This window comes from Drosophila gunungcola, unplaced genomic scaffold (genome assembly GCF_025200985.1).
Source record: "Drosophila gunungcola strain Sukarami unplaced genomic scaffold, Dgunungcola_SK_2 000001F, whole genome shotgun sequence".
Classification (NCBI taxonomy): domain Eukaryota; kingdom Metazoa; phylum Arthropoda; class Insecta; order Diptera; family Drosophilidae; genus Drosophila; species Drosophila gunungcola.
Window position 1 is genome coordinate 3,176,397 of NW_026453197.1, and position 24,983 is coordinate 3,201,379.

The following is a 24,983-nucleotide window of genomic DNA, read 5'->3' on the forward strand; positions in this document are numbered from 1 at the left end:
TTGCATATTCATTCGAATTTCGAGTGCTCAGGTAGGCATCGCCTGTCTGATATCGTAGCAATTCAAACCCTAATTGGCTTGACCTCCTTGGGCGGAGTTTACTGTTGCATAGTTGCAGCCACAAAATTGTGCATAATGTCGTAATAACCTTTTTGATTTTTTTTATTTTATTTTTTGGTATTCCTGTTACACTGACTTATTTTAACAATGTTGAAAACAGGCCAAGTCGTATGTAAAGGTGTCCATTGTGCCAGAATTTGTAGGCATCCTAAATGAAAAACTTTTTCACCACAACTACGAAATTAAAATTCCATTTAAAACTTCGGCTTAGAGTTTTACTAAACATGACTAGTAAAAAAATACTTGGGAATACAGGATGTAAATATAAAAGCTTTTTGAAATACATTAAGCGCTAATAAATATGTTACAATAGTCAGCTGAAATGTTTATCGTGGTTTTCGAATGAACCGAATGCATATGTTAGGACATAAAAGTAAAAGCTTTTTTTCGGAACACATTCACTTAAGAATCACTATATGACACAGTTATCGTAAAAAAAAAAAATATACGCAGGAAACTCTACCATTTGCTAGCCCCTCTCTCCAGTAAGCCACGAAAAACGGAGCCCGGCAGCTGTTGGAGCTCCCTGGGATTGCCATCTTCAATGATTCGCCCTTGGTCCAGCACGATTAAGCGGTCATAATCCAGAATAGTTGTCAGACGGTGCTGTGTGAGGAGAGTAAATAAATAATTGCCATATCACAGCTGCACTCGAGTGGCCGGGATTAACTGCGGACTCACGGCGATGGTAATGATGGTGCGCCCCTGGAAGGCCAGGTCCGCCGCCTTGAGGAGTGCACTCTCGGTGCTGCTGTCCAGGACACTTGTTGCCTCGTCCAGGACCAGGCACACGGAGCCCCGCAGGATGGCGCGTGCCAGGCACAACAGCTGCCGGTGGCCAGCACTCAGGTTGACCCCACCGTCACATATCACCGTGTCTGCAGGACAAAACCAGGTATAATTAAGTTTAAAGCACTAGTTCTGAAGTTAGCTAATTGTACAGAGAAAATGTTTAAATTTATTAAAAAAAAATATATTTAATTTTGATTAATTAATATTTAACATACGAAAAGACAATTAAATAAAATATAGGAATATTTGTTGAATTTCTTTAGTTAAATGAAGAACATGTATGTGTTAATATCCAAATATGTTAAATTGTCTTAAAAAGACAACGTTATTTTATGTGTGGCTTATCAAGTTTCAAGAAAAAATAAAGTTCAACAAATTAATAAACAGCTTTTATTTGTAATAATTGTAATTTAAATGCATGAGACGTAAGATACTTTTTAAAAGCAATTTGTAACTGAAAAATAGGGCGTTCTTTATTAAAATTAGCTGTTCAATTAGTCGGCTACGCAATTTGGAAGGTCTCAAAAAAGGAAGTTAAAACTAAATGCAAGTCAGAGATAAACAAGTATCAAACTATTAAAATTCCACTCCCTTTGATTTTTGATTTAATAAGTTTTAGAATGCATAAGTACAATAAGTTAATTTTAATCAATACCATACGACTTTTATTCATTATTGGCTCTCAGCAAGTTGATAAATCTTATTTTGGTTTTAAAATCTGTGGTTATAACTCCTGTTTTTCGGTTTTTTTTTTTTTAAAGAAGGAAATAAAATGAATACATAGATCTGAATACTTGTTACACAAAAATTTAAATGTTCGCAGTTTAAGTTAATTTAATTTTAAGTATTGAAAGAATTAATGAATAAGCACCTAATATGCATTAGCTTGCACAGCATTCGGCATTTGCCGTCGAAGCTGATGAAGCAAGTGAGACTCCAGAACCACCGAAAGCTGCCAGAAAAAATGTAGCAAGAATTCAGTCCGCTTTCATGACTTTTTCATAAGGCAAATGCTGATCCCAAGCACGTCAAAAGCCACTTGAGTGGTTGTTTATTTTAAGCGGCAAAATATGGAAGTTAAAATCGCACTCACCCAAACCGAGGGGAAGGTGCCCGTTGACAAACTCCTTCAGCTGCGCCAACTCGAGGCAATTCCACAGTTGCAGGTCCGGGAAGTAACCGTGTGGATCAAGATTTTCACGTATGGTTGCATTGAACAAGTGCACATCCTGGGGAATAATCGACAATCTGGTTCGCAGGTCGTCTGGGCGGATTCGTTGGATGTCCACATCGTCAATGTAGATGTGGCCCCTGGTGGTTTGCAGGACCCCGAAAAGGGACAGGCCCAAGGATGATTTGCCACTGCCAGTGCGACCACAGATGCCAATCTATAAACCGATTACGAAGGGATTGAATAGTTACATTCTAACGAGTTTTCAATGTTGTACAAGCAATGGGATTTTTTAAATTAAACAATATGAACTTGTTTTAGTTTTAGTTTTAGTTTTAGTTTTAGTTTTGTATGCTACCTACGCGCCAGGTGGGCTAATTTTTTATAAAACAAGTACTTGCATATGAAAAGACACCTATCATCAATCAAAATTTCTGTTTACTCGTCAGCCCAGAACAATTAATACCCATTAAACGATGTGGCAGCTTTTATGGAGCACACAATTCACGCTGCAGTACAGCTTTGTCCCAGTTTTTTTGATTTATTATCTCATCATTTTGCCAATTTATAGTCAATACAAATTGACCACCCTTCGGTCATTTATTTTTGTGATGCATTGATGATTTAATATTAAACTTCAATCATTAAACTTCCTATATTGCTTGAATATGTAAAACGCCAGCAATTTTGCTTAGTTTGTAAAAACAACAAAAATTGACTACTGAATTTTCCTACTTATACTGAAATAAAAAAATCAATGGAAATCAAATATGTATTTTTACTACTCACCCGTTGACCGGCAGGAATTTTCAATGTTAGATTGCTGATGACATTTTGATTCTGGCCTTCGTATCGCAGACTGACATTATCGAAATTGATATCTCCTCTTTGCGGCCAAGAAATGGGTACGCTTTGATCTGAAAGTATAAAAAGGTAAAGTAGTTTTAAATTCCTAAAAAAAAAACATACAAAATAGTCTGTTTGATGCGCAGACAAACTTAACAAGTTATGTTGAACTAATGGTTGAACAATAATGGTAAAAAATCTTAAAGCAGATTGTTTTTTTCTCAGCATTGAGCTTATTTTAAAAATATTAACATTAATAAGTGGAACTCCCTACATGTATAACTTGTTTAAAAATCTTAAGTTGTCAAACATTTTTTTTTAATTTTGACTAAGAAAATCTTAAATTTTTAAATTTCAGTGATTGCTTAAGTGAGTGGTTATTTAAGTGATTTTTTGTTGCTGTCAAATAAAATTTAAGGATTCAGTGAGTCATCTATTTCTTTTTATTTTGCAAATAAGAACCGATTTTATGTAGAGATTGCCTTTTACTTTTCAAAATATTAATGCTTTGAAATGTAATTCAGAAAATTTGGGAAGGTCAAGACCAGAGCTTCACTTTTGTTTAATTCCCATTATGGATTATTGTGTCTTAATTAACTAAATGCGTACTTTAATCAATTGCTATAACTCTAGCAAACACTGACTAAAGTTTACTCAAAATATTTTGATGCGTGTATAAACGCACCCGAGTTGGTGGCCAAAAGAGCCACAAACTGTGCCACACTTACAGCGCTCCAGCTTCCTGGCCGACTCATTTGGCAGGACCTTCTCGACCTGCTCGACCTTCTCGGCCAACTCGTCCTGCGGTGGCAGTTGCTTATCTTTAATCACCGGCGTCTTTGTCGTCGCCTGCTCCACCTTGTCGCCAGCTGTCGCCGTGAGGAAGTGGAAGCTTAAGTGATTGCCGTCGCCGGTTGCATTGCCTGCATTTAATTTATCAGCTCCAGCTCCTGCTCCAGCTTCATGTCCTTTCCCTGATTCAGGTGAAGCTCCTGCTCCATCTCCATCTCCATCTCCACCTCCATCTTCATCAACATCACCGGCAGCTGTCGTTGCGCTTGGGTAAACTTTGTCACCGGCATTCGACTGGGTCGACCTATCGACTTCGCCGCTCACATCTTCATCGGCCGCCGCCGCATCCAAGTCCAAGTTCGGATGCGAATGCGGATCCTGTTCCTGTTCCTGTTCCTGGGCATAGTGGGCGATGCGTTCCACGGAGCCCGCATACATCTCCATATCAGCCAAAAGTTTTACAACCCAATTAAGGTAAATCGGCACCAACAACGTGTAGTTTATGGCCAGACCCACCAGCGAGGGCGAGGGTCTCAGCTCGGAGGCGGGCTCCGGCGGGCTTTTATTGACAGCATAAGTTTCGGATGCCTCATGGTGCTGGTGGTGGTGGTGGTGGTGGTGCTGATGGTGGTGGTAGCTGTCGTAGTGGCTCCTGCAACTGACGCTCGCCGTTGCCAGTGCCGTCACAGTGGCCACAAAAACAATGCATCCACCCAAATAGTCCTGCAGGAAGAGAAACACATTAAAGCAAGCGGATGTGCGTCGTGATTAAGATGGGGAATGGGATGGAATGGGATGAAGTGGGGGGTTTGTCTACGGTAAAGATAGTTACTTGCTCTAAAAGTGGTCTGCTGCCGACTAATTCACTTAGCCGTCGGTTATTGGGCTATCATACAAAACCAAAAACTAAATTAAACCAAAGTTAATGCAGTATATAACTATGTAAAGGATTAATTTTGGTTATAAATTAAAAGCTTATATCTGTAGTATCTCTGAACATTAAAACTAAAATATAGCTATAAAATTATGTAACGGAAATAAGTATGTAAAGATCGAAAAAAAATATTAAAATTGCATCCTTATAACTCAAAATAAAAGAGAATGTTTAATACTTTTTATATATTAAGGGAGACACCTTGTGTTTTTATTTTATTTCAAATTGGCATTTGTTAAAATTGTTATAATTTAAAACAAATTTCAAATCTTTATTTCAAATCATTTTTCCAAAAAAAAATGGTAAAGAAAGCACGCTTTTTCGGATGCACAAGGTAAAACCCCCCTTAAACATTTTCAAAATCAAGAACATTTTTTAATTTGTATAATATCGAATGAATAATGCATTTAGAAATACTATTTTTAACATATGTTTATGTTTAAAACCATAATTATGAAGTATTGGCAAAATTCGTGGTTAACGAAAACCGATATTAATAACTATTCATAATTGTTAAAAAAATTAAAAAGCCAAAACCATGTGTTGATCCTGAAATAGTTCAGGCCTATGTAATCAAAATTCAAACATTTTCGAAAAACTACAAATTCTTGTAAATGAAAAACATTTCCAGGTTTGTTGTATATATTTACCAGTGATACTCCAAGCCATCGATGGCTGGTGTTTAGCAACGCATAGGCAATGGTGTTGGCCTCCAGACGTTTAAACAAAATCTCTGTGAATCGCGTCTGCTGATTGAAAGCGCGAATCGTGGTCACTCCTTGAATAGTTTCGGATAGATGCGATATTACAGGGGAATTGGTAGCGTTTTCAATCCGCTGCAATTCTCTGTAAAATTGAATTAGAAAATATTTTCATTTAGATCGGACAAGAGAAAACTAAAAACTAAAACAACTAACTTACCTTGCTGAACACCTGTAGAACTTTTGTATGATATAGTAGGCTCCGCAGATCGGCAGGGTGAGAACCAATATCCAGGGAGTGATGGTTACATTTATCAAAATTGCCGACAGGCAGAGCAAAGTGAATTGCAGCAGCCGTTGGCCAGTGGCGGCAATTTTCTGAGAACGTATAGGGCACAAAGTTATGGGTTATTTTGAGGCATTTTACCATTTTTGACATGCACCAGATGAAATTGTGCAGCAAACGCGTGCTTATCGCAGTGCAATATCAATCAAAGAGGGCAGGCATCTATATCTGGCCTGCCCTCGATTTTTGTGCCAGGACAAAATGTCGATATAACAGATACTCCTATAACAAATCTCACCTTATCAATGACGGCCATATCGTTGCTGAAACGATTCACAATACGTCCGAGCGGCGTCACTTGGAAAAAATGCAACGTTTTATGCAAAATCGTTTGCAGCAGCTTATCGTGCAAATTACGACGGGCATTACAGCCGGCGTATTGTCCGGCCGGTGTTGAAACCAGGGCCATTATAATGCAAACACACGAAATTGCGGCATACATGCGAAAATAGTACGTGACTTCGTGGCCCTCCTCCGTGCCATCCAGTGGCCTTTCGTCCTGATGGAGGATCTGGTCCCGATTCAGATCCCCTCCCAGTCCCTTCACATGGACATCGCTCCATTGCTGCAGCCAAACGTCCGTGTAGATACGCAAACACTGCCAAATTAGTGCTGTGATAAAAAAGACTGTGATTATGGGCAGTCCGGCGGCCCGCAGGTACATTAGATATATGTCGTCCGATATTTTGCCATATTTGCGTTCGGTATCAATGGCAGTCCTGGCCACCTTCGCCACCGCCACCGCCATCGATGCACCAGCCACCTGGCCGGATTCACCTGCCGGAGCCACCAGCACGTGTCCTTCGCAGCGCTGCTCCTGGGCGACTGAGGAGGTCACGTTTGGCCCCGATTCTTTGTCGGTTGCTGATTCGCAATTGTCAGCGCAATTTATTGTGACTTCCTTCGAGTCAATATTTACGCCTGTTTTTGTGGGCGAAAGGAAACAAACTCTATACTTTTCTGGGTAAAATAAAGCCTGTTTATAGGGAGGCTTATTAAACTACATAAGCGATAAAAAAAGTCCGCTTAAATTGGTTAGTCAATTGAAGTCTGTGGGAAGATGCATTGACCACCTCGGGGAAAATGATAATCAATTAACCTCATACCCGATCCTCTGATTAGAAAGATTTTCAAACTAAGCTGAGAAAACCAAAGTTAAACATAGTAAACCATTTCATCAACCCAAAACTATTTTCTGTTTAATTTGACTCATTATAATTATGAATATAGAACCATCAAAAGTTTATGTAAAGAATTTTAGAAAGTCGTAAGATTAAGTTTAATTGCTTGCCGCACTTAATTGAAATACCTCTTTATCAACGAAAAAATGTACATTGGTAAAAAACGTGGTAAATCTAAATGTTTTGTAATCAATTTAAATATTTTCCCTTAGATTTTCATACATTGCGGTTTTCAATTAATGGATTTTTTTTAAATTTTCAATTTCATATTTTTCGAAATTAGTTTCAAAATTAAATCTTCAATTTAAATTTAAACAATATTTATATTACATAAAAATATATTTAAATCAAATAAGAACTATTTTGAATATAATATGTTCAACATTAACAAAATAAAGTATTTAATATTAAATCATGCAATTCAATACGCGTTGTATTTAAAATTATGATTTATTATTAAATTTAAATGTTAGTACTTTATTTTACTATAACTTTTTTTTACCGGAGTAATTAAATAAATGTTGTTGCCACCATGTAAACTAAAATAAGAATTTTTTACATAATGACTTGAAAACGGATCTAAGAATATAAGGAAAGCCTTTGCTTAAATTACTTATAACACAAAACCATTTAAAATCATACTTTAGATTCGAAAAGTAAACTGATTACCAAAAGCTTTGACTTTGTTTTGGAAGAGGTAGACAGGCGGAAAAGATCAACATGTTTTACAATTTTGCGCAAAATTTCATTTCACAAGTTTCACAGACAAGATAATTGAAAGAAAAGTTTACTTCCCGTCTGCGGATTTGCCTAGCGAATGAGATGCCCTGGCATCGAAGGGGGTGACACTTGCAGCACTGATTAAATCGAAAGTTTTCACTGCCAACCAGCTGACTTATCAGCCAAATATTGATAGATCAATGCATCAAGTTAGGCCAAAGTTTGTGCCTTGCAAACTTTTCGCGCCCTGGAACACTGTCGCTTTGACTTACCGCTTGGGAGCTCAAAACTTTTAAAATCAAAGTTGATTTAAGTTTTAAGCTACACGTTTTAAGCTAAACTAAAAGGAGAAGGACCCCGAGTGTATTGGCCTAGAAGCGAGGAATGAGGAATTTCCGTTCTCGAATATAATGCCAATATTTCGCTTTCAGTTTTCACGCCCAACTGAATAAATTTATGCTAATCAATATTAATTACCAAAGATTGCAGTTCATTAAAGCAGTTCCATGGCGCCAGGGATCGTAAGCTTTCATTAAATTTTAACACACTTAAAAACTAAGAAAACTAATTTTCTTGTCAATATTGTAGATGTTAGTTTATGGGTTTAACTTATTATTAATATCTTTGACTTACATTTTTTGGGCTTTTCCTCTGATGGCAATTCCCCTTGAATAAAATTACAGTGGGGCGAAGCATCCGTCGCCAAAAGTGGAGCAGGAAAATGAAGAACGGGAGGAGACTCCTCAGAAATGCTCCTAAAAATAATATAAAATACAATAAAAAACATTTTGATTACGTACATAGAAAAAACTGATGAAATTAAAAGACGTTTAAAGAATTTAAGACTTAAAATTAAAAAGTTACAATTTCTTAAATAATCATATAAGCTTTTTTAGTTCCGGATATTCAAATGGAAATGGCTAAATCAACCAAGCTTATGATTCTAATCAAAAATATTTAACGATGTAGAAGATAATTGGGAAAATCTTGTGAAGAATTCACGATAATTTTTATTAAATAATTATAAAAAAGAAGGGTTTAAGATGTATTACAAAAAATCAATTAAAAATAAAAAAGTAATTTCTTATGATATCATTGAGTTAGAATAACAAACTTGTAATTTTGAATTTTATACAATTTCCTAACTTTTTGTTTGAGTATAAAATATTATAGTTTTATAGTTATTGTCTGCATTTCTAAAAATGTGACACGAGATACAAATTTCTTATATTTTCTAGCTAGCCTTAATAATATTAAGTCATATCCAAGATACAACATTATAGTTCATATAATTCAATACTTACAAAATGGAGTTGGTGGCGCTCAAAGGATGATGATGGGACTTGGGCTTATTGGAACGCCGCATGGACATTCGTCGCAGGAACTGCTGGAAACTGCCTCGCACCTGCTCATCCAAAGGACCCTCTGCGCTTGCATTGGCCTTCATTGGCGGCTCCGACTCCTTATTGTCGGGATTGGCCACCTCCATGGCGGGCGGTGATGAAGCATTCCGGGACAGAGGTTGATGGGCTGCATTCTGGGGCGGCTGCCATGATTGCACTCGAGGTTCTGGCGGTGTTGCGACCAAGTCGCTGCCATCCACACTGCTTTCCCCATAGCTGCTGCAACTGGTGGCCAGGGCACTGCGGCTCAGGAGATCGCCGCTGGTGGAACTCGAGGCGGAAGTGGCCGTCAGAGTGCTCAGACCACTCAATCGGTGCCAGGAGTTGGTCGTTCGACTGCCACGACGACTTAGGGTATGCCGGCGACGGGGTCGCATGATCACATCATCGCCCTGACACTCGTCGATCGGCAGGGGAACATCGTACATCAAATGCCTGGAGCCATAGATGCTGGATCGCTTTCGCTGCAGATTGAACGATCCACAAGATCCATGGCCAATGGGATATGACTAGGGCAGATGGTTAATAATTACTTAAATTATATTATTTACTTTATTTTTTCATCGCTTACCGCCGACACTCGGTCATCCTCCTCATCCTCTTCGACCACATTTGGTTGCATATTAGCCACTGAAATACAACCACTGCCATCAGTCGCATCTGCATTGCATCCGGCATTCGAGTCCATTGTCACCGAGATCGAACGCTGCAGTCCCAACTTGCTCACATTTCGCAGCAGTTTCCAACGCTCCCCAGCCGTTCGTTCGCCTGGACTAAATAATTAAATATATTGTGAAATTAATTTATTATGTAGATATTAGTGTATTACAAGTAAAAACTTACTTTTGTGAAACATTATCTTTCTTGGCCTGCGCCATGGCAATAATCGAATTCCATTTGGAAGTAATACGCGGATGCATTAGCTCAATATCCGCGTAACTACCACAAGCTTCGACGCGACCATCTTTGATTGCAATCAACTGAAAATAAAATAAAACATAATATATACGAAAAATTAGATTAAATTTTTTTTTAATTTAAATATTTTTAGAAACCACTTTAAAATGTAACCATAAAGTTGAATTAGCGATGATTACATACAAATATATACATTGCATTTAAATATGCCTTAAAGACAATAATAAAAACAAACAATAAAGGATTTAAAAAATCTGAATTTAATTGAATTTGATTGTGGCAAGAAATAAAAAGTAGATAGTGTAAGTATTGTCAACTTAAAGACCTACATATTCGGCTTCCTTTATGCGTTGTAATTGTTGTGTCACAAGAATAAAAGTTCGATTTGACTTTTGTAACATCTGTCGTATGCAGTGCTGAAATATGTGCTCGCCCACCTCGTTATCAAGCGAAGCCAAGGGATCGTCCTAAAAAGAAACAAATATATTGTTTATATTTATTTAGTTAGAATACTGAAACAATAAGAAACGGTATAATCGAAAGCCAAGCCTTCTAGATACCCTAATGGGTTACCGTCAGATAACCAATTTAAATAAAAAATGCCCCTGAAAATAGTTGGCTTTGATTGACATTAACGCTAATAACTTCAAAAATAATGCTTCGATTTGGAAAAATTAAATGTGTGAATAAACATAGAAAGCTTAATGACTGTCGTCTACTCTCAGAACTTTCCTACAAAATATAGGAAGACATTATCTAAAACGACTCCCAAGGAATTTATTGCCTTAAACTTCGTTTTAGGCTAAGTTTTCTAAGTTTTGTAGGGAAGGCTCAAGTTTAAGCAAATTATTCCCAATTTTAAGGCAATTTTTTTTCCTAAAATCAAAATAATTTAGTTGTCTGAGTGTCTTAGATAAATCCCAAATCTTTTGCTTTTAAAGTTTCAAAGTTTTCCACGTTTATACGCACAAACAGACGAAAGATCGTCTTATGATCCTGATCGAGAACATATATACTTAAATACAATATAATATTTTACTCTACAAATATCGGGTATTAAAGTTTTATTAATAACCACGTGTTTTACTTTCTACATAAAGGATTTAAAGATTGGTTTAATACCTTAAAAATGCCCAAATAATTTAACCGACATATAGTGAATAAGATCATTTCGTGTGTCCCGTTCAATTAGCCGGTCCCAACATCTTGCTGGGCTGCACCCACTCCTTGTAGTCCTCCCTTTCGATGCCCGCATTGAGGGCCTCCTGCTCCAAGGTGGTGCCATTCTGGTGCGCAGCCATGGCGATCGCAGCCGATCGCTCGTATCCGATGTGGGGACTGAGGGCCGTGACCAGCATCAGGGAGTGCTTCATGATGGTCTCGATCCTGCTCTTGTTCGGTTCGAGGCCCTCCAGGCAGTGGGAGCAGAAGGACTTCATGCCATCGCCCAGCAGGGTGATCGAGCGCAGGACATTCGAGGCGATCATCGGCACGAAGGTGTTGAGTTGAAAGTGTCCACTGGAAGCGCCCATCGAAACGGCCACTTGGTTGCCCATCACCTGGGCGCAGATCATGGTCAGAGCCTCGCACTGCGATGGTTTCACTACGCCGGGCATGATCGCACACCCTGGTTCGATCTCCGGGAGACTTAGTTCACCAAAACCATTTCGCGGACCCGATGCCAGGAAGCGCACATCATTGACTATCTTCATCACACTCGCCGCTATGGTGTTGAGTTCGCCATGCAACTCGACCAATGCATCGCAGGCGGACATGGATTCAAAGAAATTAGGGGACTCCACAAAGGGTAGGAACGTAAGATCGGCGATCCGCTTGATGCACTGCTCGGAAAACCTCTGTGTGGTGTTCACTTTGGTTCCCACCATGGATCCTCCCATGGGCAGCTGGTACAGCCTGCAGAGGGCCGAGTCCAAACGAGTCCTACCGTTCACCAGCTGCTGCTGATAGCCACTGAATTCCTGACCCAGCGACAGAGGCACTGCGTCCATCAGGTGGGTTCTTCCGATTTTAACCACATCCCTCCAGTCGCTCGACTTCTTGGCCAGCAGATCGATAAACGTCCTTAGGCTGGGATACATCTTCTCCTGCAACTGCATGGCCACGGCGATTCTGGCCGCTGTGTTGAAGGTGTCATGGGAGCACTGCGACAAGTTGACATGCTCATCTGGGTCCACTGGCTCCTTGGTGCCCACCTGACCGCCCAGGATCTCGATGGCCCGGTTGCAAATCACCTCGTTTACGTTCATGTTAGTGTGCTCGCCACAGCCATCTTGCCAGATAACCAACGGAAAATGCTCTTCCTCGTAGAGTTTTCCGGATATCACATCATCGCAGGCCTTGGAAATGGCATCGCACAATTTCTCCTCGAGACAATTGATTTTATTCGTCTCCGCAGCCGCTTTCTTCACAATACCCATGGCTTTTATGAGGGGTCGCTGTGAGTTGAGGCACTATAAGCATCTATATTTTGTATTTTATAGTTACAGTCTGATATACAGGCATGCGTTCCTCGACTCCGCCAATGGGAAACTTGATCAGGGATCGCAGGGTCTGCGGACCGTACATTCGGTCGAGGGGAATGTGCATTGCACCCATCGAATCGTATTCAACCCGCGTATCCGGCACTATGAGCCGGGCCAGCTTGTACATCAAGCTGAAGATCTCCTTTTGATCGAAGGACATTTTGGAAAATTTCAAAATATATTATAAACAGGTTATAGGGCTTAAAGGGGACAGAATGAAAAAGCCAAATAAACTCTACGTGTTGTTCAAATGTCACTCGATTTGGTTAGTCCCTTGGATGAATAGATTTATCTTAAATATTTAAGCTACTAGTTAATATTAGTACATAAAGACTTACCATAATGACAACATTAGCCGATGAGTATATAGCTCGAGCTATAGCCACCCGCTGTCTCTGTCCACCGGAAATGTTTATTCCTCGCTCTCCTATCACAGTTAAATCGCCTCTGGGCATTATTTCAATATCTGGTTTGAGGGCACAGGCTTCCAGCACGAAATCATATCGTTTCGGTCGAAAGGATTCCCCAAAAAGTATATTCTCCCGAATGGTGTCATTCAAGAGCCAAGGCTGCTGCGAAACGTACGAAATTGTGCAGGTTCTGTGGAAGAGAAATACGTAACAATTAAATTGAAATATATTTTAATTCAATTAATTCGGTTGAAATTAAAATTAACATTTTATACATTTCAAACTAAACTTAGCTTTAATTGCAACCGAATTCGGTATAGATTTCTGGAGCCACGAGTTTTTTTTGTTCATTTTTTATTTTGTTTTATCAACTAAATTTTTTTATTGTAACTTTATTACTTCTTAATACTAATACTTTTTTTCTCATATATTTACTTTTTGTAGAGTCTTGTAAGAAATAGTGAAATTGTATAGTTTTTTTAATTTAATAATAAAGGGTTTTATAAAAAAATTGTTTAAAGTATAGTATTATGTTGGCAGTGAGATACAAAACAAATTTATATTACAAATGCACCTCCCGTCATTTAAAGCGTTTAAAAACGTTGCATAAATATTATACTTGGTAAGTGCATTACTCGTGTTCATAAAATCAGTTACCATCCAAAGAAAATATTTAAAAGGCTTCATTGGGAGAGCATGGTATAAAAAGATTCTTATTTAATGCATTGCAGCCAGTACGTATGGTAGAAACATAAATTTGCAAGGCAAAAAAGAAAGGAGCACGAAGCCTTGAAGATACCACAGAAAAAAAAGGGACTCAAACTAACATAGACATTTATTACAGTAATTGAAATTATTGCACATTTGCCGGTTGCCAAGGAAAGGATGTGGGGAAGGAATGGAATGGCAAGGAGCAGGCAGTCGTCCTGTGGGAAGCAATAGAAGTAAGGGCCACAGGATCGAATTGGTTTCGGGGCTGCTTGAGGCAAGTGCAAGTGCACAGGCATCCTCGTTTCCGCTCCGCGATTTCCAGCAGTTAAATGCATTTGTATATATGCCCACCATTTCCCCCCCCCCAGTAACTCCGCCTCCTGGCAGACGGCGATGCCATTTTTATTTTATGTGCAATAAAATTAACAACGTACACAGGCGTTTTGTGATAAATTACCGAATCACGTGGCGTGCATTGAAACGACTGTTAAAATATGTTGAATGACTGCGGCGAATTCGATTGCTGCAACAATGCAAGTTTAAGCTATTCCATTCCACCTGCTGCTGGCCGAGGCATCCTTTGATTTCCACTTCCGGAAAAAGGGGTTTACCGGGCAATCAGCCAAAAAAAAATTCAATAAGACTCAACAAACTCTCTAAACTTGACAGAGATATATTCCATAATAGGGGAATGATAAAGGTAATCTGTTAGAAAATTTCATAATTAAATTACATATAAAATCATTATGTTGCAAGATTTAATATTAAAATATCTTAATAAATTTACAAAATATATGATTTAAATAAGGTATATTTTGTTTGGCATTATATTTATGTATTAAACTGGTTTAAATTTAATTTATATAATACAAAATCTATTCCAAAATTAGTCTAATTTTATTATTTCCATATATAAAAAATTTAATAACCGCAATAGATGAAAGCAAAGCGAAAAATATTTAAATTTAGTATGCAATACTTTGATTTACAATACAAGTGTGAGAATAATAAACAACAACAATTTTAGAGATTTAAACTGCAAACTAGCTAAAAAAAAACTAGCTGCAATTAAAATCATTACTAATCCACGTAGTTCTATTTTTAAAATGAGCTATTTTAAACTCTGTGGCCATGGTAATCTGCACATGAAAATAGGTGAAAATTATGCAATTAAATTTGATAAATGGGCAAACAAACTTATCCACTATGGGGCGAAGCTGCTGCTACTGCTACTGCTGTTGACAGAACTGAAAATAAGCACATAAATAGCTAAGCAAATTTACATGAGCACCGTGTTCCGGGTGTGCTGTGTTGACAGACAAGGAAACGTGCTTAATCTTGGCCACAGGGAGATTGCCTAAGGTTTTCAAAGGTTTTGGCAACACCAAAAAGCGCTCAGAATGGGAACATGTTTTGAAACTAAAATAGAAAAATAAACTTTTCCAAAAGAAGATGCCAAGGAAAATAACAAATGCTGCTGCAGGGTATAGGATTTTAGACATAAATATTACATCACATTTTTACACCCTAATAATATAATCTTTTGGTAGCTTCTTATGATATTTAATGTCGATTATTTAGCTTATGCCAAAATGTCTAAAATTTTATCTTATTTTTACATAATTTATTAAAAACCATTTTTTGTTATGAATATATGGTTTACAAATAAACGAATGTTTGTCTTTCTACTGCGGGTAGTATTTAAGACGGATCGAGCCAGATCGGAAGTCTATATCATATAGCTTTATTCGGAACAATCGGAATAATAAATGACAAAAAAATTTAAAACTTTGCTATTTTCTAAATTTTTTTTTAGATTTTTGATGTTTACTTTTAGTTTAATGTTTCAGGATATAGCCTCCATAGAAACAATCGGAAAAACAAATGAAAGGAAATTATAGCTTTGCTTTTTAATTTGGTTTATTATATTGATCGATATTTTAATATTACGGTTTTTGTTTTATTAAAAATAGGCGAAAAAAACAAAAATATCAGATATTGTAAAAATATTTTAGAATTTGAATTGAATTCCATTTTAAAAATATTTTTTAAATACCCTAGATTTAATTTTTGAAGTAACTGACAGACAATTTTTGAATGATTTCCAACGCATATGTAAATATTTATTTTTTCGAATTTAATTTTTATATATTAAGATTAAATACTAATAACATTCTAAGCAAATTATAACTTAGAACATGGTTTTTGTAATCGCATGTCTTCACACAAAGTGACCAGCACATTAAATTAAGAGTATTTACTTGTGGTGCTGGGATGCATAATAAATAACTAATCATAATAATAATATCTGTTACTCACTTGTGCCAAAACAAGTTTCCCGCCAGAAGCGACATTTCCATGAGCATATGCACATATTTATTTTTTCGAATTTAATTTATATATATTAATGTTAATGTTAAAAATATTCAAAGCAATTTGAAATTTAAAACATGAATAATGTAATCACATGTCCTAACACAACGTGACCGTCACATTAAATTAAGAGTTATTACTTGTAGTGATGGGATTCATAATAACTATAAATAATAATAAATTATAATAATAATATCTGTTACTCACTTGTGCCAAAACATGTTGCCCGCCAGAAGCGGCATCTCCATGAGCAGGGCAGATAGAAGGGACGTCTTGCCACTGCCGTTTTTGCCCACCACGATGGTCAGCTTGCCCTTGGGCACAATGATGCCGGGAACATGCAGCTGCACCAGTGGCATCTGGCTTTGGCTTTGGCTTTGGCTTTGGCTTTGGCATTGTGGCTGCCACGTGAAGAGGCCGTCGTTGATGGAGACGGCAATGTCATCGGGCATTTTGAGCAGCAGCGAATCCCGTCGCCAGCTATCCGTGTTCCGGGCCCGGATGACCGAGAACTCCACGGGTCTGTCCGCCACACTGCCGCGCATTTTCGGTGGCCGGATGGCCACGTATGGAGTGTTCCGGAGCAGTTCGCGGCGCTGTTGCACTATCTTGTTGTGACCGACCTCCTGGATCGCATTGGATTCCTCATTATGTTGCAACAACGGAGTGGAGTTGGTGGGCAATTCCGGAGCCTGAGACTTTTGCGCCAGTCGCTTCTCATTTAACCGATTTTCCGCTTGTGCCGTTCGCATTGTCATATTCGACTTCTCCTGCGTTTCGTACATATCCAACGAGGCATCGCTCTTGCTTAAGATTCTGGCCATGTTTCGGATGCCCTCGAACTGCTTCTGGATCTCGCTGGACTTGAGGAATCGCTCCAGGCGTCGCGTGGATACCCTGGCTGCTATGATAATGGGCACGGTGATGGGAAAGATCAGCAGCGGAACTGTGAGCTGCTGGAAAAGTGCCAGCGAGGAAAACAGGCGACTGGCATTCAAGTCGAACTCCTCGTCCCGATGGAGCCACACATAAACACCCAGGGTCACAAATGTGATCAAAACGGTGGCTACATGTGTAAGTACGGCTGTTTTGTAGGAAACAAACATTTAATTGTAGTTATAGTCCCCTTAATATTTCATGTTTTTAACTTACCCATAAGTGTCCAAAAAACTGCATCCTTGTTGAGATACTTAATCTCATTCTTGCGGGCCTCTTGAATCTTTTTGAGGAACACCTCATCCCAGGCATTCAGTTTAATGACTTTGATGCCCACCAGTGTGTCGTGTATTTTTTTCAATCTCTCATCGGTATATTTCTATGAAAATTCAACAAAATTTAAAAAAAAAAGTTTATGACCTCCTTAACCATACATATTTTCAATGTAATTTGATTACTTACCGCAATAACCTCGGCATTTTTTGACATTGCATTTCCAATTACAAACTGCAGGGGAGTCATTATCACTATACACACAATGGATCCAATAACTGCACTAATTCCCAAATTTACATATAATAAATATATAACCACAGATATCTGAAATAGAAAATAGAGCCAACATTGACAATTGAGTCGTTAACAAATCTGAGAACCCATTTAAGAACCAATTTATACATAAATGAAATGTGTTCCTTATAAAAAAAGATTTATTATAAGCATGTTATAGTGAATTTAAGCCAATAAAAAGTCGTTTGTCTCAAAAATTATATTATTAAGGAGAACATATAAATATTTACAAATAAAACCGAAAAGATTCAGCAATAAAACAGCATTGAATAAAATCAAATTTATAGCCTGACGATTATAAAACATATTAAAAACATTTATATTCGCTTTTCAAGTCAAATATTTCTCAGGCAGCCAATGCTATAAATTAGGTTCGTGTTAGCGGACATCAAACGGAGTCCAAATGGCACACAAGTTGCTCATAAATTGTAAAAACGATTAGCCTACCAACTGGCGAATCTCGCTACGAACCTTAAATGGAATGGCCCAGGCATAGTGGATGATCAAGAAGAATTGCATAATGTTGAGGGTGTCCTCCGTCATGTGGTTGGTAATACTACCAATGTCATTGCTGGCATTTGATTCTGTAAAGTAATTAAATAAGATTTAAAGAGACAACTATCTAAGTGACATAGGAAACAATTTAAGGTGACAAAATGAATTTGCGATATTCCAGATTTTCGGATGCGATATCCTGACAGCTTCAACATTAAAAAAAATTTTTTTTTAATTTTTGTTTTGGTTAGCTCCGATTATTTACTACTGATGGTAAAAAATAAGCTAAATATATCCAGTAAAGTCTTAGAAATTAACAAATACTTGTAATTTTATAAAAGCAATAACAATTCCAAAAATTAAAAAAATATATATAAATAATTAGCGTCTCATCAGTTTTAACATTTAGTGGAACAATAAAGAATGGAAGCACATCAAATGGTAACAAAATTTAAGTGTTTTTCTAATATCGTACACTGATACAAAAGTCGAATAAATCAAATAAATATCTAACAACTGAATTTGAAATTGTATATTAAATATTAAATTCATATTAAACTACAAGATTTAATATTACAAATTTTAATTTATGTGGAAAATATTAGATTTAAAATGGTTCCTATTTTAAATGCATTTTATTTAAATTAAATATGATTGAAATTTAAATTAAATGTACAGATATTTTTAATATTTTCTTATTTAAAATAAATAAAAACCGCAACGAAAGAAATTGAAAGGAAAAATATTTAAATTAAGTATAAAAACATTTGGATTTTCAACGTATTTTTTAACAATGAATCAACAAAAAAAATTGTCCCCCAACGTTCAATTTTGGGGGTTTGGTTGATTTCTTCCTGAAATTCCCCATATAAATCTATTTTTTCTATAATTCCCCGATTTACCTACCGCTTAAATTGTCCACATGCTCTTGCGTAGACTTGGACTCATTGTTTTTTTGTTTGCCATCCGGAGCAGGAGAAGTTGTCCGAATTTCTTCCGCAGAATGGCTTTCATCACACCCACCGCCCGCATTTAGAAGCAAACTTTTTCTATAAATTAGACCCTGTAGGGACGTTTTAATCCTGATGCCGGTCATGTTGAGGATGTGCGTGGAGGCCTGCGACAAGGCTCCCTGTGTGATTGCGGCCAGCAGGACGATCCAGGCGATGCACCAGCCATTGGCCAACAGATCCGACCAGGTGCTGCTGTACACCCTCACTGTTCCGATGTCGGTGCCGAAGACATCGTCGAATTCGGTGCTCACTTTGGAGGTCGACAGCAGACCGGACGACTCCTCCTCCGACGGCACTTCCGGCCTTGAAGCCTGGGCATAAAGTTGCTCAATATATTCCACTATTTGCTGTATGGCCAGCGGACCAATCAGGGCAAATAAATCACCGGCCAGTTTCAAAATGCCACCCAGGGCAAACATGCGCCAACTGTTCTTCAGATAGCAATACCACAGGGATGGGGACGAATTTGATTTTTTCTAAAGACAAAACTTGTCACGAGATATGTACTATATGCGTACTGGTAAAGTTTACCCACCTTTTTCTCGGTGTAGATGTACAGAAAGTGGTCGTAATGCGATCTGGCACTATCCTCCAGTTTCATTTCACCCAAATCCTCCAGTTCCAGCGGCTCTTTGTAGCCCAACCACAGCAGAGGTGTTAGCCACCAGAAACAGGACTTGGAATAGAAGGTGGCCAGCGAGTGCTTGTAGCCTATTTTGCCATAGTCGTCCACGTAGTCATCGTGATAGCACTGTTTAAAACAGACAGCATTTGAAATAAAAACTTTGCTGAATTTAATTAATAGTAAATAGCGAAGCTCCAACGACAATTGTTAAAGCATAAAGCTCACAGTTATATCCGCAGACCCAAAATGGTGGGTAAATTTAAATATTCAACTCTTCATTTCGTACTTTGCTTGTTGTCCTGGGACTTATCCTGTGGCCAAGCCACAAACTACTGCACAAAAAAAAAACACATTTCCGCCAAGTGTAGAAGGCATTAAGCTCAAAATCTGCACTTAACCCCAATTAAAATTTAAACATGCAAATCGCATTGCGATGTTTGGCTTCCTCTGTTGTGCCAACTTGCATTTATTTGCAAAATAATGAAATAAATCCGCTTTTGTTATTGCCATAAACGCTGACGGTGGCCATTTCTAAGTTAATATACCGTTTAAATTCAGTTATTAACTAATAATGCTTGACTAGTATAGGAATTTTCATCGTTTTCGGGATATTCCAAATTCTTCTTTTTATACCCTTGCAGAGGGTATTATAATTTCAGTCAGAAGTTTGCAACGCAGTGAAGGAGACGTTTCCTATAAAGTATATATATTCTTGATCAGCATCACTAGGAGAGTCGATCTAGAAATGTCCGTCTGCCCGTTTTTTAGTTCTTCGACATGTAGTAATGGTTAAATATTTCTGAACTACGGTTTAAATTTTGACAAAATCGGACGAATATAACATAAAACCCCATGGAAACAATAAAAATATTAAAAACAAAATTTTTTTTAATTTAAATTTTTTTTGACTAACTAATAATTTGACAGTTTAAATTTTGTTAAAATCGTATAGCTGCCATAGGAACTATCAAATAGTTGAGCTGCAAATCATCATAACTTCAATGTTTTTAAACATATACGCAAGTCAACCACAATTTTAATGTTTTCAAAAATTTTAAATTTTTGCAATAGCTGCAACTTATGAGCTTGCCGAAGTTTGCTTCCTTTCTTGTTTACATTGATTTTTAATTAAAATGAACAATTGAAATCGGTTTTGAAAGTATCATGTCTAATTACCAGTATGCATTTATTTAGCCTGTGTTTTTAAGAAAACGTTGTTTTAATAAAAACATCTAAAAGATCCCTCCCCTTAAATTATATATTGATATTTTAAATTTTTAAATTGCTATTTTTTAAGAGCAAATTTTTGGAAATTTGAAAAACTCCATTAAAATTATAAAAATATGGTAGTTTTGGAATATATTTTACGTCGAACCAAACAAATTCTCATTTAATTCGTTTACCCTTTAAATCGCTATGTTTAACTGCTTTAAATAATTTCCATTTTTTTGGCAATCTAATAAACAGGCTTCAAGGTCTCAACTAAATTTGAGCACGTTGGTAAGGGCTCACCTCTTTATATATAGTAAGCCCGTCCAGCAGTGCCAAGGCCATCATGCACAAGGCAGACATGCCCACAAGGCACGTCTGGAGCTCCAGCAAATCCTCGCAGGTCGCCAGCTCAGACAGCTCGTTGGTGAGCAGGGCAAATGTCAATACCTCCACGGCGGTACTGGCGTACAGAAACACTAAAATCGGGCAAAAAATGAGAGTGGGACAGGTGCCCGAGGACTAAGTTGCAGATCGGCAAGGCACACTCACCTGTCGACTTCTTGCGCTCCACCATGCGATGGTACAGCATTAGCCAAAGAGTCAGCAAAGTGGAGAATAGCGCATTCCATACTTCTCCGGACCCAACCACAAGCAAATAGTTTCGATCCCTGGGGCTCAGCCTAAAAAGATGGTTCAGCTGGCGAACATCGCGAGGGGGCAGAAGGGTCCTGGCCAGTTCCAGGCTATTCACAGCCAGCAGGAGCAGGGAAACCGCCGCACGTCCATTGTGAAACATTAGCAATGTTTTATGGCATCTGCATTAAAAGGGCGGAAATGTGGGGAATGGGGAAAATTGGTCTATGATAATGTGTGCTGCACTGGGAGTCTCATCATTACAGTTCCTTAAAAGTTTATAACTTATTGTTTAAATATAATATTGGTATCTATAAGGACAAGCATTTTCTTTTTAAATAATTAAACATACCCTGAAGTTAATTTGTTGCTGACAAAAATAAATGACTAATGGTTATTAGCAGGGATCATAAAAGTTGTAACTATTTTTTAAACATTTTTTAATAAATTTTTCACTTCAAATTTTTCATTTCAAAGTCTACACTTAGCAGTTATTAAATGACTACTTATATACTTGCAGAGGGTATAAGAAAATGTCTAAGAAGTTTGTCACGCAGGAAAGGCCATTTTTCCAACCCTTTTAAGTATATACAAAGGGCAAAAAAAGTTTAAGTGCTTCTTACATTTAAGTACAACTTGCACTAAAATATTCCTAAACTCTTTTCCCCATTGTATGTGAATTATTGATAAGCATGACTAGACGAGACATACATAGCAGAAATAGATCAAAATATTTGCTGCTTTCAGGAAATAGTATTTAGAACCTTTATCTTAAGATTTGATCAAAATCGGCCATAAGTATGACCATAAAGCTATATGCCGGCTTATTCGCGTAGTTAAACAAATGGATTCTTGAATCTTTTTAAATCGTATTTTTATTGTAGACCCTGATCACCTTAAAAAATCATGCCTTTTAGTGGACTGTTCCCATAACTGCATGCACTCTATAACTGAACGATCGAGTAAAATATTATTAATATGTTTTTGCCTTGTTTAATAGTTTAGTATAGTTTCCGGTTAATTTCTAGACTGCAAGAGCATTACAACTTTTCGGCTATAACAGAATACCAGGGTTAACTATACGTTGTTCTTTGAATTTGATTATTAAAATAAAAAATACCTGTTAGGTTCTGCTCGGAAAATAATACAAAACAATTGACAAAAATAAGAAAGAAAAACTTTATTTTTCAATTGAAAAACATAAGTCATAAACCAGAAACGATTTTTTTTTTTATAAATAACATAAAAATATTTTTGTAATCAGAAAGTAACGGTATGTCTAAATTTCAGTTGTTTTTGGTTGGCAAAGATTTATGTGACACCCCCAATAAAAGATGGAAATTTATGCCCTACGGATCCAGTCATAAATGCGTCCATGTTTCTATAATTAACTGCACTGCCCAATGATATTGATTTCGTGTGTTAGGTTTGTATATTTATTTATTTATATGAGCGCGCGCCCTCAACGCAAAGTGCGTTGGATATGCAATTGAGATTTTCTCATTGAGAATACTTTGGCACGCGATGCGTTATTTCTCGAATCCCCGGAATGCTATGTTGATTATTTTTCAGCTTCGCTCCGGGATGCATATGATTTTCAATGGCGTATGCACTTGGGGTCCAGATATCAATAATTGGTTTTAAAGTGGATTTTAAAAAGTATAGGGAAGATAACATATTTTTATATAGTTTCGGTAAATGATGTCCGATTGTTTTAAGTCAGTGTCTCACACATTACACTTACATACATTTTTTTGGTCAAAATAACTAAAATTGAAGGTGTTATAAATATATTTCACACTAGCCACTAGCTTAAACTTCCATTTGCCACCTATGTTTATGTGTAAGTGATGATGTGCTAAAATTATAAAAATTATCTATTTTATGAAGATGTTGTGTTATCTAATGCAATAAAATTTCTCTAAAGATTTTTTAAACCTCTTAATCATTGAGGTAAAAGACCTAGCTCCCTCATCTTTTCTCCAGAATTCGTATAATCTACAAACGCATGTGCTAAATTTAAACAAATGTGCTCATTTGCTTGTCTATTATATATGTACATACATATGTGCATTTGTGGGATTTATTTACATACTTGTTTTGGCCGAAATTGTGTAAGGAGTGAACTGGATATCAAGAATTTAATGATGATCCCATAGAAAAGCGCCAATGGAGGTAATCAAACACACATTATACCTGACCTAATTTTAGTTCATGCCTTTGCACAGTTTGCTAACTCATTGTAAACAATACAAAACAAATAAAAGAAAGCAAAAAGCACTTTTAATACCAACGGTTACAGATGTAAAACACTAAAAACTGTGGGATAAAAAACAACCAAAATAAAATTTAAAAATTAAACAAATTTTCCCCAAAATTACCATTTACTTTTAAATTTTTTAATAATCTATTAAAACAATCTGTCAATCATTTTTATTTTATTAAATTATTAGATAAACTGTTTTTACAAAAGCTTATACATTAGTGAACCGACATTGATTATCAATAAAACTCACTTTTTATATCGTTTCCAAACAAATAACCATCCCAAAAGTAGCACAAAAATGCTCAAGCACGCAAAAACACGCCTCACACGGTCAATGCCACAAACATCTGTATTTAAATTATCATAAATAGAGCGTACATGCCCATTCAAATGATCACAGTGTATTATATTGAACAACTGCTTCATAATGGCCAATAAAACAGAAACTTGTGGCCAGAATTATATGATGTTTGCTAACGTTTGCACTGGCGCCTGGTTTTTTAACTTAGCAAAGATTTCACTTTTCGATTTGTGATTTCATTTCGAAATATTTTCTTCCCGTTGCGCATATTCTTTTACGCTTCTTTGCATCGCTCACAATTAAATCCGATTCTATAGGCATTCACTTTCAAAACTTTCGCGTACAACAGGTTGAACAACAGCAAATACAGAAACGCTCAATATAAACAAACTATTTCGCAATCGGGAATATGCACTACGATTGCCGCTGGCGCAATATGTGTTATGCGCGATGGATCCAAAATTAATTTCGCTTCAAAGTGAGAGCCCGTCCCCAGTTGCCATTCAATTATTATTCTTTTAAGTAATTTTTGTATAAACAAAATAGCAGCGAGCGATATGTGCGGCGCACGTTTCCCGCGGTAAAGAAAACTTCGAGAGAAGAAAAGGCCAACCGACTTCGACCGAGCGTGGCGGCTCACTAAGCAAACTCTCGCACGCCGGAAAAATCACGAAGACCCAGACGCCCGAACTTGAGAAGATATGCCACTGATCTGGGGGATCGCGCACGTGCGCGATGGGGAAAAGCTCTTCCCACATCGACCAATTTGTGGGATGCTACGTACTGATATGAGCGGCCTATGGAAGCCGTATTTAATTATCTGTGCAAATCGAAGTCAAGCAAAACAATCAAATGTGAAATTAAAAAGTATAATTAGACGATTTCACTATTCAGTTAGTGCAAATACGATTAAATCTAATTAAGAACGTTTTGTTAAACAAATATAGTAACCTTCGCTTCAAGTATATTTT

General features: G+C 37.2%; 2 protein-coding genes across 3 annotated transcripts; both read right to left on the minus strand.

Annotated features, from left to right (window-relative positions):
- Nucleotides 1-316: 316 nt before the first annotated feature.
- Nucleotides 317-24,805, minus strand: LOC128261235 (ATP-binding cassette sub-family C member Sur). 2 transcript variants are annotated; one of them, XM_052994821.1, is made up of 23 exons: nt 23,962-24,805; nt 21,362-21,627; nt 21,113-21,288; nt 19,511-19,726; nt 18,869-19,451; nt 17,939-18,051; nt 17,360-17,497; nt 17,114-17,276; nt 16,169-17,045; nt 12,806-13,067; nt 10,254-10,391; nt 9,850-9,986; nt 9,578-9,779; nt 8,908-9,515; nt 8,237-8,358; nt 5,941-6,623; nt 5,577-5,734; nt 5,306-5,501; nt 3,658-4,444; nt 2,873-3,000; nt 2,006-2,300; nt 802-998; nt 317-726 (listed from the first exon to the last, which is right to left on the minus strand). In XM_052994821.1, exons 1-23 carry the CDS (start codon nt 24,135-24,137, stop codon nt 580-582), a joined length of 6,768 nt encoding a protein of 2,255 aa, XP_052850781.1. In that variant the 5' UTR covers nt 24,138-24,805; the 3' UTR covers nt 317-579. The 2 variants fall into 2 exon arrangements, with proteins under 2 accessions (XP_052850781.1, XP_052850782.1); XM_052994822.1 differs by lacking the exons at nt 12,806-13,067; nt 16,169-17,045; nt 17,114-17,276; ... (5 more) ...; nt 21,362-21,627; nt 23,962-24,805 and adding an exon at nt 11,047-11,168 and having other exon boundaries at nt 319-726.
- On the minus strand, nt 10,972-12,724 carry LOC128261237 (probable fumarate hydratase, mitochondrial). Its single transcript, XM_052994823.1, has 2 exons — nt 12,442-12,724; nt 10,972-12,380 (listed from the first exon to the last, which is right to left on the minus strand). The coding sequence occupies exons 1-2, from the start codon at nt 12,625-12,627 to the stop codon at nt 11,109-11,111; spliced, it is 1,458 nt and encodes a 485-aa protein (XP_052850783.1). The 5' UTR covers nt 12,628-12,724; the 3' UTR covers nt 10,972-11,108.
- Nucleotides 24,806-24,983: the final 178 nt, after the last annotated feature.